General features: G+C 41.5%; 1 protein-coding gene and 1 long non-coding RNA gene across 4 annotated transcripts in view; one reads left to right on the forward strand and one right to left on the reverse strand.

Annotated features, from left to right (window-relative positions):
* VTCN1 (V-set domain containing T cell activation inhibitor 1) overlaps positions 1–14,582 on the forward strand; it is a 62,029-nt gene extending 47,447 nt beyond the window's left edge. Inside the window, exons 4-7 of one of the 3 annotated variants that reach the window (XR_009493881.1) lie at positions 2,930–3,208; positions 6,314–6,483; positions 7,261–7,787; positions 12,758–14,582. Coding sequence is in view for 2 of the 3 variants with exons in the window: in XM_002686121.6 (XP_002686167.2) it covers positions 2,930–3,208; positions 6,314–6,438 (404 nt within the window). In the remaining variant the exon portion in view is untranslated. The remainder of the gene's footprint in view (positions 1–2,929; positions 3,209–6,313; positions 6,484–7,260; positions 7,788–12,757) is intronic. The other 2 variants (XM_002686121.6, XM_010803132.4) reach the window with 2 other exon arrangements.
* Positions 1–19,779, reverse strand: part of LOC112445964 (uncharacterized) — a 60,405-nt gene that overhangs the window by 20,997 nt on the left and 19,629 nt on the right. The window lies entirely within an intron of this gene.

A 19,779-nucleotide genomic window follows, 5' to 3' on the forward strand; every position in this document is an offset into this window, starting at 1 on the left:
CCAGGTCTCCTGCATTGCAGGCAGACGCCTTAACCTCTGAGCCACCAAATCCTAAAATATGATGATGCTGTGAAAGTGCTGCACTCAATATGTCAGCAAATTTGGAAAACTCAGCAGTGGCCACAGGATTGGAAAAGGTCAGTTTTCATTCCAATCCCAAAGAAAGGCAATGCCAAAGAATGTTCAAACCATCACACAATTGCACTCATCTCACATGCTAGCAAAGTAATGCTCAAAATCCTCCAAGCCAGGCTTCAACAGTATGTGAACCATGAACTTCCAGATGTTCAAGCTGGATTTAGAAAAGGCAGAGGAATCAGAGATCAAATTGCCAGCATCTGTTGGATCATTGAAAAAGCAAGAGAGTTCCAGAAAAACATCTACTTCTGCTTTATGACTACACCAAAGCCTTTGACTGTGTGGGCCATAACAAACTGGAAAATTCTTCAAGAGACGGGAATACCATACCACCTAACCTGCCTCCTGAGAAATCTGTATGCAGGTCAAGAAGCAACATTTAGAACTGGACATGGAACAACAGACTGGTTCCAAATAGGAAAAGGAGTACATCAAGGCTGTATACTGTCACCCTGCTTATTTAACTTATATGCAGAGTACATCATGAGAAATGCTGGGCTGGATAAAGAACAAGCTGGAATCAAGATTGCCAGGAGAAATATCAATAACCTCAGACATATAGATGACACCACGCTAATGGCAGAAAGTGAAGAGGAACTAAAGAGCCTCTTGAAGAAGGTGAAAGGAGAGAGTGAAAATGTTGGCTTAAAACTCAACATTCAAAAAATGAAGACCATGGCATCTGGTCATATCACTTCATGGCAAATAGATGGGGAAACAATGGAAACAGTGACAGACTTTATTTGGGGGGGGGGGCCTCCAAAATCACTGCAGATGGTGACTGCAGCCATGAAATTAAAAGACTCTTGCTACTTGGAAGAAAACCTATGACCAACATAGACAGCATATTAAAAAGCAGAGACATTACTTTGCCAACAAAGGTCCATCTAGTCAAAGCTATGGTTTTTCCAGTAATCATGTATGGATGTGAGAGTTGGACCATAAAGAAAGCTGAGCGCCGAAGAAGTGATGCTTTTGAACTGTGGTGTTGGAGAAGATGCTCGAGAGTCCCTTAGTCAGCAAGGAGATCCAACCAGTCCATTCTAAAGGAAATCAGTCCTGAATATTCATTGGAAGGACTGAGGCTGAAGCTGAAACTCCAATACTTTGGCCACCTGATGTGAAGAACTGACTCATTTGAAAAGACCCGGATGACAGGAAAGATTGAAGGAGGGAGGAGAAGGAGAAGACAGAGGATGAGATGGTTGGATGGCATCACCGACTCAAGGGACAAGAGTTTGAGTAAGCTCCAGAAGTTGGTGATGGACAGGGAAGTTTGGCAGGCTGCAGTCCATGGGGTCACAAAGAGTCAGACACGACAGAGCAGGTGAACTGAACTGAACTGAGTACTCCTCAAAACTGTCAAAGTCATGAAAAACGTGGAAAGATTGAGAACATGTCACAGACCAGAGGAATCTAAAAAGACATGACAAATAAGGGCAATGTGACATTGTGATTGGGATCCTGGAATAGGAAATGGACTTTAGTGGAAAAACTGATAAAATCCAAATGAAGTCTGGAGTTAATAGTAATATATAAACAATATTAATAGTTTCTCAGTTTTGACAAATGTGTCATGGTTATGTTAGCGGAATATTAGCAGAAACTGAGTAAGGGGTATACAAGAACCCTCTGTACTATCCTTGCAACTTTTCTATAAATCTAAAATTATTCCATGTAGTTCCCTGGCAGTCCAGAGGTTTAGACGCCACACTTTCAATGCAGGGGGCACCAGTTCGATCCCTGGTTGGGGAATTAAGATTCCACGTGCTGCAGTGTGTGGCCAAAAGATAAACAAAATCATTCCAGAATTAAAAACTTATTTTTTAAAGTGGTCACAATAATAGATATACCTGAGACTGTTTTGACAAACACATGAAGTAATGTCTAGAATTTGGTGAACAGCCCAGAGCACACCCTCAGTAAATGGTGGGTCACTGTCATGTACTCAGGTTCCCACATCATCTCCCGGGAGCTTATTCCTAACCTGTTCCAAGTGTGCAAGTCTGGTCTCCCCTGCTACACTGCAGGCTCTTTAAAGGTATGGCAAAGCTGTCCTTTCACTTCTCACCAACACTAGCACAGTCCTGGGCAAAGGAAGATGCTGAATATATTAACAATGTGTATCCTGCCTTTTTGGCATAATAAACATTTACTGGCCAAAGTGCACAACTTAACATTTTTTACAAGTGTCTCTCTGCCTAGATAGATGAGAAAGTTAGTTTTAATTTCAAAATGTACTTGCCAGCCCAGGGAGAATTATCTTAGAAGAAAACAAATGCCTGTCTTTATTCATGGATACCAGGGCAATCTCTACCCAAGCAAACTTCAAATCTCCATGATGACAAGTCCTGTGTGTGGAATTTCTGTGGGTGATAGGTGAATGCTCTTTGTTTCTTCCTTCTCCCTCTCCACCCTAACTTTACCCTCCAGGCCGAAAAATACATAAAATTCAGGAGGCTTCACAGGTGCCTGGGAAAATAAACACCCAACTTCCCTAGCTAATAAATTTTTTTGTATGATCACTGGAACTCCTCTTACATGGAAAAATTTATTTGTGTAACAATGACATCTGGAACATAGGTCCTCGGAGTTTGTGATATTGACCAGAATGTTGTGATATATAGCAATAATATAAGCAAATCACTTTTTGCATCTATAATACAATGAGCCATACATAGCCCACTGGGAAAGTACTGAGTCACTTCAGTGTCTTTGTTGTAAGGCCTAGCACCTCAAAGGCTACATTGTCTTATCGTCCAACCTTGACATCTGTCCTTTTGACCTGCAGCCTTCAGCATCCCAGAGGTGAATGTGGACTATAACGCCAGCTCGGAGAGCTTACGATGTGAGGCTCCCCGATGGTTTCCCCAGCCCACAGTCGTCTGGGCATCCCAAGTTGACCAGGGAGCCAACTTCTCAGAAGTCTCCAACACTAGCTTTGAGCTGAACTCTGAGAATGTGACCATGAAGGTTGTGTCCATACTCTACAACGTCACAATCAACAACACTTACTCCTGTATGATTGAAAACAACATTGCCAAAGCCACAGGGGATATCAAAGTGACAGGTGGGCTCCTTCACACTTGTGGTATGAGTTTATTGTGGTTATAATCAAGTATAAATTAAAGTTTAATTTCATTAACAGATATATTATGTACCAGGGCACAGAAAGTTTCCCTGAGACCCCAATCACAATTCCAGTTGAGACTGTATTATGTAAGAACAAAACTAATACAAAACAGTATTTATGGCCTACAGAGCAAAGCTGACAATTAGTTTTCATTTGTATGCCTTCTTACTGCCTGGAGAGCAGTGTTTAGGATTCTGAGGCCCTGTCTAACTCAGAAGCATTGCTTTGGTATAGCAGTATCTAATTTAAAAAATCATCTACATGAGAAAAAGAGAGTTCTTCCACTATCCTGTGGAACAAACTGATGACTGTACCAATTAGAACACTTTTAGTTGCCAAAACACAAAACAAAATCAACTCAGGCCTAAGCTAAAAGGGTATTAGGATATCTCATGAAACCAAGGTCAGGAAGTACAGTATGACTTTAGGAACAGCTGGAACCAAGAACTTAAATTCCATTGGTATTCTTTGTCTCTCATTTCTAGTTTATTCTCTAGTAAATTCTGTCTAATTTACTCTCTTTTGTTTTAGTCAACAGGGAAAAATATGGTTGCCAAGAGCTCTTACCTTTAAAAGTCTCTTTCACTCAAGAGAGTAACTAGACGGAAGCTCAGTCCCTCAGTCTGACTCTACATTCCCAGAAAGGCTCAACTTTGGTCAGCTACCTGTACTTAGACCAATGAGACAGTACTTGGATGAAAGGCCTTCCCAGAAGAGAAGGGAGAATAAAGTGTTAGGCATTTAAAACAATGAGTGTTAACAAGAGTATCTCAGTTTAGACCTCAGTTAAATGCTCCAAACTATATAACGAATGCTCCTAATAGAAATGGCAATAACTGAACAAACCACAGAAATTGAGCACAGCTTTTATTCAGTGAGCAGTTTCTTTTTCAGTGCATGCTTATCGGATACATTAGAACAAGTGCTCCATATACCAGTAGTAGGACTATACACAACTTTTAGAAGCGTGACATAGCTCAAAAATCAACATAAACTAACATAACTCCTTTTTACCGTGCGCAGGGTAAGTTTTTAAACAATGAAAGAGACTGTGGGGTTTATATCCTGTGTTCTCTTATTGCTAACTGGGGTCATTCATTCAACAAGTATCTACTGAGTGCCAAACACATGAAAAGCAATCTGTAAGTCCTACGAAACACTAAGATGAATAGCACAGTTGTCATAAGAGAAGTTAATCAGTGTGGTGTCTAGGGGAAAGAGTTATTAGAGTACAGTGGCTCAATAGACGAGAAAGAGTTCAAGCTGGGTTTTGAAGGGGGAAAAAATGACTTTAATAGACTAGAAAGGCATGAAGTCAGGAGCCTATATCAGTGTCTGGGGGAGAAATTACAAGGATCTTAACTTGGGCAGTGACAATGGGAAGGAAAGGGGGAAGAATCAAAGGTTAATGAAGAAAATAATCTACAAGCCTTGGTGACACAAATGTGCGGGACAAGAGGAGGAATAACTTGAAAGGGGTCTGATATTTCTACCCAGATTGCTTAGAAGGTTAGTAATGCTACCAAAACCAACGATAATGAAAATGTAGGAAAACCAACGTGTTTGGTAAGATTTTAGAGATGCTGTGTTGAAAGTGTCCACTGTGTACAAATGCAGAGACGTCCAGTGCTTAGCACATGACCCAGCACATGACAAGTCTGGGGGAGGCTGCTTCATCCCTACGCCACAGACTTCTTCCACGGGAAGAGTCCCGTACTACCGTGTAACCCTTCTAGTCTCTCTCTTCTCCCCTCTTTCACTCTTTCTCAGAGAAGGAGGAATTAACTCACCCGATCAGTGAGTTTATTAAGGGAAGCATAAGTAGCTCAACACAAGAGCCAAGCTGCTTGTGTTATTCTATAACACAAGGAATTATGTTCCTTTCTCTCTAGCTAAACAGAAATTAGCTCCTCTGAGTCATCAGTTTTCAGGGGCAGGATTTGCCCTTGCGGGAGAAAGCAGGCCCCGGTCTTAAGATGCCCGCAGCCCACTTCCCTGCAGACAAAGCATAGTTCTTTATTATCAGCTTTATCAGGAATAAAGGTGATTTTAGTCTTCCAGTTGCCTCACTTTTTTCATCTTACTCTTTAACTGGTTCAGAGCTCAGTGGGGGAGAGGGTGTTTATTGGACTCCTTTGAATTCAAACAACAGGCACTCAAAAATATTTGCTGAATATTACATTTTTAAACTGACATACAGTAATAATTACAAATACAGATGTGGAATTTAGGACAGAATTGGGGCTAAGGAGGTGGATTTAGAAATGATCAACTTAATGGAAGTAATGTTTATTAGGCTTGAGTGGGGTTACTGTTATTTTTATAGCTAATACTTATTGAGTGCTTACTATGGGGCTAGGTTCTATTCTAAGTGTTTATACGTATTAACTCATTAATCCTCATAAGAACCCTAAGAAGTTATTATTTTAGCCCTATCTTATAGATGAAGAAACTGAGACACATTAGATTAACTTGCCTAAACTTGCCTGAAGTCACACAGCTATTAAGTGTCAGAGTTGAAATGAACTAAATGACACTGGACTGTCTAGGGAGAAGATAGAGTAAAGAATAATTTAATTCTTCACTTTGGCCTTTCTCTACTTCAAAATGAGAACAATATTTTCTCATTACTTGGTAGTGCTGTGATGAAAGCAAATGACACAGAACCTGTAAAGGTCACTGTCTAGAGGGAAAACAATGTGTCTGAAACCAAGGACTGGCGGTGGCTGTTGGTTTAGCCTATTTTTTATTTGGTAACCAATAGCAATCTGTTTATTGGCATCGTTTTTCATTTGGCTGAGTGCTCACTGGACTGGAAGAGAGAATGGAACATCTCTCAAGAAAGGGAAAGCTCTGCTTTAAAACCAGTTACAGAAAGGTGGAGAATGGGTTACAAAATTCCTCCCCCCCTCAAATTAGGGCACAAGTTATATTAGGAACAACTTGTTCTGTTTTAGGGGTACTTTTCTTTGTTAACCAGCCATGTGAAGAAGACATCACCTTTTCCTCTTTGATCCTGAACTTTTTTCTCTTCCTTTACAGACTCGGAGATTAAAAGGCGAAGTCACCTACAGCTGCTGAACTCAAAGGCTTCCCTGCGTGTCTCTGCTTCTTCTGCCATCGACTGGGTACTCTTGCCGCTCTGCTTTTATCTGACGCTAAAATAACATACCTTGGTTACACAGAAACATGCAAAGTCATTCGTATGACAGGTGAGATGAATCACAAATGGTGTTGGGGATCCTCTGTGTATGTTCGTGCTTGTGTCCCTAACAAGAATCAAGCAGCCCCCAGCATCAGCCTCAGAGAGAAACATTAATAATGTCAGGGCAGTAGGCACTATTTCCACTGCTATTGTAAAAGGTAAGCACTTGTTAACAAACAGTATAGACCTCACTGACAGACTTACAGGAAAACCAACTCTATACACTTCAAGTATTTGTATAAATTCAAACACCTTTTCATTTATTGAGTCATCCTTGAAGGAAAACATCTTACTGAAAGCGAAAGAGATATTTGGCCCTGACTCACTACTCTGAATTTCACAAAGAAACACGACATGAGCATAATCACATAAGTAGCTTCGCCCCACCCAGCAGTGCCCACCCCGCAACAGAGCCCCCGTTGACCAGAGACTTGACAAAGCACTCACCAACTAGCCTTCCTGCTGAGACTTCCCACTGTCCCTTCAGTCCTTTGGCTCTAATTATTGGTAGGACATTTCTTTCTAAATATTCTTCTGTATGCAAGATTTGCATACCACTGAGCTTATGAAGTTACAGTCAACACAACCTCATTACTCCGGGGACTGCCACCATGCACCAGGCTCACAACCTTAGAGCTATTTTTGTCCCCCATCTGTCCTCAGGTCAATTTGATACCTAGCTGTACAGTATTTGCCCATGTCTTTCAGACTACCCTAATCCAGCTTCATCATTTTATGCCCCAACTAGTTCTAAAATCTTGTACTTATCCTTCCTCTCTTCCAGGTGATAGGAAACAAGGTGCCAGAATAAAAAAAATCAAATGCTATTTTCATTATAGCATTCCTTTACTCTGCAACCTAAAGTGACTCTCAGGGCATTGTCACATCAAAGTTAAAGTCCTCAGCTCTGCAGTCACAATTCGCTAAGTTTTTCTTCCTAAGTTTCCTCCTTCTCTTAGCTATCTACCACTGCTCTCTGTCCTTGCTCCCTCTCTCTCCCTTCTTGGAAATCTCCTCTGCTGCTGCTGCTGCTGCTAAGTCGCTTCAGTCCTGTCTGACTCTGCGCGACCCCATAGACGGCAGCCCACCAGGCTCCTCCATCCCTGGGATTCTCCAGGCAAGAACACTGGAGTGGGTTGCCATTTCCTTCTCCAATACATGAAAGTGAAAGTGAAGTTGCTCAGTCATGTCCGACTCTTCTCGACCACATGGACTGCAGCCTACCAGGCTCCTCCGTCCATGGGATTTGCCAGGCAAGAGTACTGGAGTGGGGTGCCATTGCCTTCTCCTGGAAATCTCCTCTACTCTATGGTAATTCAGGTCCACGCTTCCTTCACCCATTTCCTAATGGTCCTTTTATTTCACATCCCCTTGGTGAGCCTGTATAATTTGTAATATCTTATACTCTCTAAGACACATATATTCTTTGCCTAGATAAGTCCTCAAGGGCAGGCAAAAATCTGTTAGCTGCTTTGCTTTTTTGAGTATGGAAAAAAAAAAAAATTACATTTATTTTTAAAAAATACTGATTGAATTAAAAATATAATATTGTATACGTGGATAAAGGTAGTACATGGATACTATAAAAATTGCGAAGATTACAAAAATCGCAAATAATTAAATTAGAGGAAACCCTTTCTTTTGGGGCTGCTATGGTGATCAGGTCAGATCATGTTTCCTGAATTAAGCTTGTTTTGCTATAAACAACATGCTTTTGTTGTATAGATTTTTGTTTGCACAGATTTTTGGATTGTGTTTTCATTTTCATTTATCTCCAGGCATTTTTTTAATTTCCTCTTTGATTTCTTTATTGACTCACTGGTTGTTTAGTAGCATGCTCTTTGGGCTCCACATGGTGGGTTTTTGGTGGGGTTGTTTTTTTTTTTTTTGGCAGTCTTTTTTCCTTACAGTTGACTTTTAGTTTCATAGCATTGTGATTGGAAAAGATGTTTTTACATGACTTCAATTTTTTTAAATTTACCAAGGCTTGCTTTGCTGTGATTTACCCTGGAGAATATTCTATGTGTACTTGAAAAGAATATGTATTCTGATGCTTTCAAATGAAATGTTAGATGAATATATATAAAATCAATAAGGAAACACTAGCCTTAAATGACATACTAGATCAATTGGAGACTTTATACTATCTGGATGTCCTGTCCATTAATGTAGGTGAGGTTTTAAAGTCCCCTACTATTATTGAGTTACTGTTGATTTCTCCCTTTACATCCATCAATATTTGCTTTATGTATTTAAGAGCTCCTACAGTAGGTGCATATATATTCACAATCGTTATATCTTCATCTTGGATTGATTCCTTGATCATTATATAGTGTCCCTGCTTCTTATAGCAGTCTTTATTTTAAAGTTTATCTCATCTGATATGTTTTGCTACCCTAGTTTTCTTTTGATTCCAACTTACATGGAATATCTTTTTCCCCCCTCACTTTCAGTCCCTGTATGTCTTTAGATCTGAAGTGAGTCTCTTGTAGGCAACATACATACAGGTCTATTCATCCAGCCACTCTATGTCTATTGATTGGAGCATTTAGTCCATTTAAATTTAAAGTAATTATTGATATGTATACTCTTATTGTCATTTTTTGTTCATTGCTTGGGGGTCCTTTTGTTAAGGCTTTTTTGCCCCCTTCTTCTTTTGTCCTCTCGTGATTTGAGGACCACCTTTAGTATTATGTTGGGATTCCTTTTACTTTTCTGTGTACCTAGCTTAAGTTTTTGGTTTGTGGTTACCATGAGGCTTTTAAATACCAATAAAATATACACATGATTGTATTAAGTTGCTGATCTCTTAATTTCAAAGTACAACTCTGCATTTGAGCTCTCCTCCCATCTTGATTACCAGTTTTGATATCACATTTCACATCTCATTGTTTCATGTATCCCTTAGCTGCTTACTAAAGATACAGATAATTTTTACTGCTTTTGTCTTTCAGCCTTCCTACTAGCTTTGTGCATGACATGATTTCCTACCTTTATGTTTGCCTTAACCTATGAGATTTTTCCTATCATAATTTTCATGTTTCTAGATTTGGCCTTTTCTTTTTAAATTAGAGAAGTTCCTTTAACATTTCTTATAAAGCTGGTTTGGTGGTGCTGAACTTTTGCTTGCCTGTGAAGTTGCTGATATCTCCATGGAATCTGAATGAGAGAGTCTTACTGGCTAGAAGGTTCTTAGTTGTAGGTTTTTCCCTTTCACCACTTTAAACATATTGTGCAATTCCCTTCTGAACTGCAGAGTTACTGCTGAAAAATCAGCTGATAGCCTTCTGGGAGTTTGCTAGTATGTTATTTGTTGCTTTCCCCTTGCTGCTTTTAATTTTTTTTTACGTTTAGATTTTGCCATTTTAATGATAATGTGTCTTCATATGTTCCTCTTTGGCTCCTGTATGGGACTCTCTGCACTTCCTGGACTTGGATGTCTATTTCGTTCTCTGGAATAGAGAAGTTTTCAGCTATTATGTCTTCAAATATGTTCTTAGTCCCTTTCTCTCTCTCTCTTCTCCTTCTGGGACCCCTGTAACATGAATATTAGTGCACTTGATGTTGTCCCAGAGGTCTCTTAAACTCCCATTTCATTTTTTTTTCTGTTCAGCATCAGTGATTCCACTACTGTCTTTCAGTTCACTCATCCATCATTTGCTCTGATGTTGATTCCTTCTGGTATATTTTTCATTTCAGCTATTCTATTCTTCATCTCTGTTAGGTTGTTCTACATATTTTCTCTTTGTTAAAAACTTTTAACTTCTTGCTCTTTGTCTCCCTATTTCTTTGATCATCTTTACAGTCACAACCCTGAATTCTTTCCCAGGTAGACTGCCTAGGTCCACTCAGTTGTTCTCTGAGGTTTTATCTTGTTCCTTAGTCTGGAACACCTTGCTCTGTAACCTCATTTTGCTAAGTTGTTTGTATTTTTATGTATCTGGTAGGTTGGTTACATTTTCCCACCTTGGAGAAGTGCTATATTGTAGGAGACCTCTTAGGTGTCCCAACAGCACACTCCCCTCTCATCACCCAAACGATATGCTCTTTATATGAGTACTTTATATGAGGGTTGTATGGGTCCTGCTGTTGTTTCAGGCTGTCTATGTGGGAGGGCTAGTAGGCCTGCTTGGCCCCTGGTCCAGTTGGTATCCAGGCCATCCACATGAGTTGAGGCTGCGAGCTACAGAGGCAGCTGACTATGGAACCTTAGGGGGACCCAGGGCTAGTGTTGGGTCATGGATGGCTGGAGTCAGGGTCCAAGGAACTCTGGTAATGTCTGGTGAGTGACAGCAGGGATGTCAGTGCCAAACTACTGGTGGGCAAAGCCATGTCCTGGAATCTGGTTGCAGGGTCCAGAGCTGGTCTTGGATTGCTGGGGGAGGGGGAGGGGGCACTCCTGATACAGTTGGGACCAGGGTCTGGGTGTCTCAAAGTTTGTGTTGGCCTGCCAGAGGGCAGGGCTGGGGCCCATCTGGTTCTCAGGGCAGGGTCTGACTTGCTGGTAGGCAGGCTAAGTCTGCAGGCTTTGGGATTGCGGGGTTTTTTGCATGTAGTGTCTGCCCCCTTGTGGCTGAAGCTGGCCCAGAGGCTAGAACAGGCTTCCTGAAGGGCAGCATCCAGGCCCAGGGGATCCTAGGTCTGGTACCTGCCCACTGGTGGATGGAGTTAGGTCCTGGGCCCTCTGGTGGGTAAGGCCACATCCAGAGGCAGCTATGGTCTCAGGTAATCTTAAGGCAGCCAGTATGCTGATGGGCAGAGCTGTGTCCCTGCCCAGTTAGTTGCTTGGCCAGAGACATCCGAGCACTGGTGACTCTTATAGACTGTTGAGTGGGGCCAGGTCTTGGTGCTAATGAGCTCCAGGCAGAATCTCACACTGGTGTTTGTCAGTGTCCACATGACAGAAGCTCCCCCAGAACGGCTGCCATCAGCAGCTGTATTCCCAGGGTGACGTGCAGTTGCTTCCTGCCTTTCTGGGAGACTCTCCAGGATCAGTAGGTAGGTCTGACCCAGGCTCATATCAGATTACTGCTTCTGCCTGGGTTCCAGAGCATGTGAGATTTTATGTGCACCCTTTAACAGTGAAGTCTTTCTTCCCCAGCTCTTTTGCTCTCCTAAAAGTAAGCCCCGCTGGCCTTCAAAGCCAAGTGTTCTGGAGACTTATCTTCCTGGTGCAGGACCCCTGGGCTGGGGAGCCAGATCTCTCACTCTTTGGGGAGTACCTCTGCAAGGTAATTATCCTCCAGTTTGTGGGTCACGCACCTTGGAGTAGGGACTTGTACATCATGAATCTGCCTCTCCTACCTGTTCATTGTAGTTCCTTCTTTACATCTTTAGTTGTAGATCTTTTCTGGTAGATTCCAGTCTTTTTCATTAATGGCTGTTCTGCAAATGGCTGTGATTTGGTGTGCCCATGAAAGAAGATGAGCTCAGGGCCTTTTTACTCCACCATCTTGGCTGGGGATCTCTTGACCTGCTTTTCATTTTTTCTCTTGTTCTCCAAACACTACGGTGCAGTGTACAGAAGAGATTTTTTTGTAAGGAAACCTACCAATTTCCATCATTTCCAAACTCCGTGGTTGTCACTGGAGGGAGGTTCCTCTGAGGAAATTATCCTTTGAGGATCTCATTAGAAGGAACCCTTTCTTCTTTCCTTGATTCTCATAACACTGTAATTGAGCTTTAATATACTACAACTAGATAATCTGACCTATAAAGTATAGCCTATTCATCTTTATCTTGTATTCCTTTATAGCAGTGATTTGCAATCTTTTTTTTTAAATAAAATAAGACATACATGAAAATATGTTCATATGCAGTATGCAAAGAGTTATATACTGTCACCTGGTTAGCTACAGCTTCATTTTTTTCTCTCTAGAACTATAGGGGATAACCTTAAATCATTTTTTTTTTAATAAATGAAGAGATCATTACTTGAGATGCAGATTATAACTGATCATGACACTTTAGGTCACACACATTCCTTGTTTGAGAACTCAGATAGAAGTCATCTTTCTACTTCCATCTAGGAGCTTGCCCATAGCTCCTCTCTCAGTTCCTGTTTGCTGTGAGGATGATCCCCTTTCTTAAGGGGAGACTCAAGTCATCTCCTTGCCTCTAGTGACCCATGACACATGTGGCCTCAATAGAATATCATAAAAATACAGAAAAACAAATCCATTTCTGAACAATAAATATACTCATACAGTGGAAGGGAGACTCAGTGTTTGATAAGTGTTTGCTGAATGGCTGTAATGGTATCTTATTGCTATTATTTCCAGAATCCCAGGAATCTGCAGAACTATTTCACCACAAGATATGACCTAGTTTTATATTTCTGGGGGGAAATGAATTCACATCTAGAACTCAGGAGTGAACAAATAAGATCAAGAAGCAAAAAGAAGCCAAAAGCAACCCACAGAAGACTTCAATATGAACAAGATAAATTTATCTTCAAAGACATATATTAAAAGTTGAGAAATAATTCATCTGAACCAGAGAAGTGTATTAATACTACCAAGTAAAATGCATGTGGGACAAGTGTATCCCCATATCCCAGGGACCTCACCATTCCCACACAAGGAGTGAGATAATGGGATATTGCATCTCTTTTGTCTCTGAATCTTAAGCTATATTGCTGTGATGTTGCTCTGAGGAAGTTTCTAGAAAGTTCTGATTGCACTATATCCATGTTTTATAATCCAGAAATTAAACTGTAGTAGATTCAGTTAGAGGTTGATAATGTGCTGCCACTTCATAGTTTAGAGGTGGCTGCATTTTAGTGGCTTCCCTGGTGGCTCAGACTGTAAAGAATCTGCCTGCAATGTAGGAGACCAGGTATGATCCCTGGGTTGGGAAGATCCTGTGGAGAAGGAAATGGCAACCCACTGTAGTATTCTTGCCTGGAGAATCCCATGGACAGAGGAACCTGGAGGGCTACAGTCCATGGGGTTGCAAAGAGTTGGACACGACTGAGTGACTAAGCATGCACACACACATTTTAATGATGGGTCAAATGATTCACTTTTCATTAAAATGCAAAAATGCCCTGGCATCTCCTCCCACCTGACAAATGCCAAGAAAAAAATGTAGAAAATGATCATAATTTTAACATAAAAAATGTAGTTGGATGACACTGATTTTTCTAAACTATGTCAGCATCTTATTTTTAAAACAAACTAATGCTATTTTACTTCTCAGATGATGCTTATCCTTGAATGGTCCAGGGAAAGGACCTCTCATCTTGACCATGTGTGATATTATGTCATCACAAGCTTTGAGGCTTCTTCTTTATATCCTGATCAGACAGTGATCACCTCAGTTTTCACCAGCATCTAGAGCGGTGGGACTCAAACAGGTGATTCTGTGCCACCCCCAGAGACATTCGAAAATTTTGGAGACAATTTTGTGGTCCCAACTTGGGGGTGCTGCTGGCATCTAGTGGACAGAACCCAGGCCGCTGCTCGACATCCTGCAATGTACAGGCGATCCATCTACAACAAAGAATTATCCAGCCCCAGAAGTCAGTGGTGCTGAGATTAAGAAACTCTGATGTAGAGAGGAAAGCATCTAGAAAAGAGGGGAGCAAACAAACCTGTTTGCTTCCTAAAATTAGGCATTAGCTTCTGTCTCTCTGGCTGCTGCCTCAGCAGAGAGCGCCAGAACTCAGTTTCAGGCAACCAGGAATTCCTGATGGGATTACCCTCAGCTGGTTGGAGCTTCCACTTGCCTTTTCTTTTTTTTCCTACTCTACAAACCAAGTCCTGTGAGAGAGCTGCCTGAATTTCATCCTAAGTTCTCTCACTCTGAATTTAGATCTCAGGACTCTGCCTCGTCAAAATTCAAATTAAGGCAACAAAAACATGTAACTTCCTTGAAGCAGAGACTTCCAAAATCAAGGGCAATGAACCTTTGAAATGAGGCCCTGAGAACTGAAGCCCTGATAGAAAAGATGTTTTATTTCTAACTCCCTCCCTGTATTTTTCACATGGTGCCTACTGTCTTCCCTGGCTCCTATTACATTTGTGCTTATATTACATTTTGTTATAGAAAACTTGACTTTAGAGTTCTGACCATTCAAGAGAAGGATTAAATATACATTTCCTATGCTGCTGTCTGCCTATTTTGTCAAAGAACATGAGTTTCAGGGAAAATGGATAAAAAGCCATAGATCAGGTTCTAAATATTAGTACTTAGCACATAGCAGACCTTCAATAAATGTTTGTTGAATGAATGAATAAATGAATGAGTGGAAATGATAGGAGCCTATGAACATGCGCAAGGTGGCTTGGTCTAGTTTCTAGTTTTCTTAAGGAAACTACATTCGGCTTTACCAGCCTGCCAAGTCTCCACCTGGGAACATACACTAGGCGTGAGGCAAATCTCCCATTTGAGGGACAATACATATCACTGCACAAACCCATTACCCTAGGATCAAAAAAAATCTGATTTTTACTACTCAGGAATTATTAAATTCTCAAATCTTAGGAGGTGGAAGGACTTCAGAATCCTCTTTCCTAGTCCTTCCACTTTTCAGATGAAGATCCAGAGGCCCAGGGTAAAGTGTGGGTAATTAGCTATCCTCAGGCTGTATAATTTGCCCAAAATCATACTAGTAGTTGGTGGAGGAGTAAAATAGTAAAAAAAATTTTTATTTCCAAAGGGCAAATTCCCAGGGGACTTTGAAATACCTCTGCTGCATTCCCAGCTTGTTCTCAAAGGTCTTCTGGTAAAGAATCTGCCTGCAATGCGGAAGACCTGGGTTTGATCCCTGGATTGGGAAGATCCCCTGGACAAGGGAAAGGCTACCCACTCCAGTATTCTGGCCTGGAGAATTCTATAGACTATGTAGTCCATGGGGTCGCAAAGAGTCGGACATGACTGAGCGACTTTCACTTTGAAACTCAGAGAGAAAACTGTGAAAGCACAACCACTCCCAACCCATGCTGTTTCTTTGGCCTTGTCTCTGAGTACACAGTGTTGTGTGCAGATGCATTAGACAACAGATTCATCATATTACATGAAGCACAAAGGCGAGAACACGATGTACGCCGCATCTAAGGAAGCTCAACTCTGGATGCCAAAGCTAGAATATTTCTGAAGTATAACAATTTGAGGGAACAAGTCAAACTTTGAGGAGAAGTACTGGCTACCAGCTATACCCAGATTTGTTGTAAGTGTATACTGACTACAATCTCTTCATTGTTAATTGGGGGATGGGATATGCAGGGGGTCATTACTGCATAACAAGGCTTCTATTAATGAAATTTGTAATTCCTAATCTCCCTTCAGCTGGTAAGTCTCCTAACAGCCAATTGGCTGCTCTAATTCATACTGTCCCAATATATGCCTGAGCGCCTTTCTCCTTCTAACCTTGTCTTATTTCTTTTTTGACATCAATCATCCAGGAGTTTCAGTATGCAAGCCATGAGTAAAAACTAACAGTCACAAAAACAGAACCTGAGAAATGCTCTCTTTTATCTTTCCTTAAATTCTACCTCCCTCAAGCAAAACTTTTATTTAGGCTATCTCTGAGTGGTCCTCTGCACTATGATTTCACTCTTCTCTTCTGTCTACAAATGCAGCTTAACACAAAATCACACATTGTTTTGTTTATTGTTTTTCATTGCTGAGTACTTGGACACTATGAAGATGATGACAAAATAAGGATGGGGCCTAGGTAGTCCTTGGAAGTTTGCTCTTAGGAATGGATCAAGCAGACACTCCTGCTGCTGCTGCTGCTAAGTCACTTCAGTCATGTCCAACTCTGTATGACCCCATAGACAGCAGCCTACCAGGCTCCCCCGTCCCTGGGATTCCCCAGGCAAGAACACTGGAGAGGGTTGCCATTTCCTTCTCCAATGCAGGAAAGTGAAAAGTGAAAGTGAAGTCGCTCAGTCATGTCTGACCCTCAGCGACCCCATGGACTGCAGCCTTCCAGGCTCCTCCGTCCATGGGATTCTCCAGGCAAGAGTACTGGAGTGGGGTGCCATTGCCTTCTCTGAGACACTCCTAGGAAGCCTTATTTACTGATAGCACCTGCCAAAGAGGCCAAAGAGGTTAAGTCAGCACTTAGAAGGGGTGGGGGTCTGGAGTTGTCGCTCGAGGAGCCTCTGTGTCTATGAACAGCACAGCTCCCCAGATAATGATATGCCTATCTCTTCTCAAAATCATAATTTGACCTGCAGCATTATCTTATCTCTTCAGTTCAAATCTAACTGTCTGGCCTAAGAAGTATCCTTAGCATTTTCAATTTTAAGATCTCTTATGAACAAAGCTAGTGGAAGTGACGAGTTCCAATTGAGCTATTTCAAATCCTAAAAGATGATGTTGTGAAAGTGCTGCACTCAATATGTCAGCAAATTTGGAAAACTCAACAGTGGCCACAGGACTGGAAAGGGTCAGTTTTCATTTCAATCCCAAAGAAAGGCAATGCCAAAGAATGCTCAAACTACTGCACAATTGCACTCATCTCATACGCTAGTAAAGTAATGCTCAAAATCCTCCAAGCCAGGCTTCAACAGTACATGAACCATGAGCTTCCAGATGTTCAATCTGGTTTTAGAAAAGGCAGAGGAACCAGAGATCAAATTGCCAACATCCTCTGGATCATCGAAAAAGCAAGAGAGTTCCAGAAAAACATCTACTTCTACTTTATTGACTATGCCAAAGCCTTTGACTGTGTGGACCATAACAAACTGTGGAAAATTCTGAAAGAGATGGGAATACCAGACCACCTGACCTGCCTCCTGAGAAATCTGTATGCAGGTCAAGAAGCAACAGTTAGAACTGGACATGAAACCACAGACTGGTTCCAAGTAGTGAAAGGAGTACATCAAGGCTGTATATTGTCACCCTGCTTTTTCAACTTATATGCAGAGTACATCATGAGAAATTGAGAAATGCTGCGGTGGATGAAGCACAAGCTGGAATCAAGATTGCTGGGAAAAATATCAATAACCTCAGATATGCAGATGACACCACCCTTATGGCAGAAAGTGAAGAAGAACTAAAGAGCCTCTTGATGAAACTGAAAGAGGAGCGTGAAAAAAAACTAAGATCATGGCTCTGGCCCCATCATTTCATGGCAATTAGATGGGGAAACAATGGAAACAGAGAAAGACTTTATTTTGGGGGGGCTCCAAAATCACTGCAGATGGTGACTGAAGCCATGAAATTAAAAGACGTTTGCTCCTTGGAAGAAAAGTTATGACCAACCTGCTGCTGCTGCTAAGTTGCTTCAGTCATGTCCAACTCTGTGCAACTCCATAGACGGCAGCCCACCAGGCTCCCCAATCCCTGGGATTCTCCAGGCAGGGACACTGGAGTGGGTTGCCATTTCCTTCTCCAATGTATGAAAGTGAAAAGTGAAAGTGAAGTCACTCAGTCATGTCCGACTCTTAGCGATCCCATGGACTGCAGCCTACCAGGCTCCTCCGTCCATGGGATTTTCTAGATAGCATATTAAAAAGCAGAGACATTACTTTGCCAACAAAGGTCCATCTAGTCAAAGCTTTGGTTTTTCCAGTAGTCATTTATGGATGTGAGAGTTGGACTATAAAGAAAGCTGAATGCCAAAGAATTGATGCTTTTGAACTGCAGTGTTGGAGAAGATGCTTGAGAGTCCCTTGGACTGCACGGAGATCAAACCAGTCAATCCTAAAGGAAATAAGTCCTGAATATTCATTGGAAGGACTGATGCTGAAGCTGAAACTCCAATACTTTGGCCACCTGATGTGAAGAACTGCCTCATTTGAAAAGACCCTGATGACAGGAAAGATTGCAGGTAGGAGGAGAAGGAACAACAGAGGATGAGATGGTTGGATGGCATCACCGACTCAATGGACATGAGTTTGAGTAAGCTCCGGGAGTTGGTGACGGACAAGGACAGGGTGCTGCAGTCCAGGGGCTGCAAAGAGTTGGACACAACTGAGCGACTGAACTGAACTGAACCCAAAATTCTAAACACTACTTCAAATAAGAACTTTATGGATATCTTGGTCCGTATCACACTCTTTAAACAAAAGTAATACTCGGTTCATCTATCCTGTGAGTGGGTCACAGCAAACTGTAACCATTTCCCGTCTCTTTGCCTTCCATATTTGCAGCTGCCAAAATTTATTTGTAACTATTTATGTATCATAAGATGGAGAAGGCAATGGCAACCCACTCCAGTGCTCTTGCCTGGAGAATCCCATGGACGCAGGAACCTGGTGGGCTGCCGTCTACAGGGTCGCACAGAGTTGGACACGACTAAAACGACTTAGCAGAGAAGAACTATTAGGTTTTCACAGATAAAATTCCAGGACCTTATGGTACTTAATATGACTTTGATGAGTTGGCTCAGATAGCCCTATATGACTCAAGTGGTGGGGCCAGGTCTCATAACAAGGGTAGATGAGGCTGGAAACGTGACAAGTTTACAGCATAAAGATAGCAGTTTCTATTAACAGCCAGCAGGTGGCCCCAGAAGAAGCCAAGTCACAGCCTGCTAAATGTGGATCCATGAGAAAAATAGCGATTGTCTTCAGTTCCACTAATCTTCCCTTTAATCCATTTTCTCCCATACAGCCCAATCACCTCTCCTCTAGGCTCTGAGTACTCTGTCTTTTCACCATTCTTTTCATCAAAACTCCCCATGCACCCCCATGCCAAGAAAAAAATGCTCCCTGGCATCTAGCTACACATGAAAAGGAATTTCTCAACTACTTTTTCATTTGCTTAAGGTATTATCTTCCTATGAAGGCAAATCCTCACTTCACTGAAATAATGCTGAGTAAAAATACCAAACAAAAAATATCAAAGTAGTAAGAGATCCTCAGGGTATCAAAGTAGACCAAGGATTCTCACTGAGGATATGGGGGTGCTTTTTAATAACACATAAGTCACCACCTCATACATAAATCACCACCTCCACCCTCATTGTTGGAATTAAGAATCACTGTGTAACATGAGCTGTATTTGAAGAGAATGTTACCTTTATAATCGTTACTATTGTAGAAATATGAGATCCCCTGACACAAATTACAATCTTTAGAGGAGGAAAGAAATGGAGTGCCTCTTATGTCTCAAACATCATACTAGGTATTTGTCTCTTCAGTCCTTATAAGATTGGTATCACCTTGACCCAAGCGCCGTCACCATTTTTCAGAGGAGAAAACAGGTCCTGAGAGGTTAAGTAACTTACCAAAGATTATACAGACAACAGATTGAAAAAGCATTCAAACTCAAATCTCTCATCACAACCATACTATTTCTGAAAAAGCATGGGCATTTGTAAAAGTGCTATAAAAAGTGTAATATT

Source organism: Bos taurus, chromosome 3, assembly GCF_002263795.3.
Source record: "Bos taurus isolate L1 Dominette 01449 registration number 42190680 breed Hereford chromosome 3, ARS-UCD2.0, whole genome shotgun sequence".
NCBI classification, from domain to species: domain Eukaryota; kingdom Metazoa; phylum Chordata; class Mammalia; order Artiodactyla; family Bovidae; genus Bos; species Bos taurus.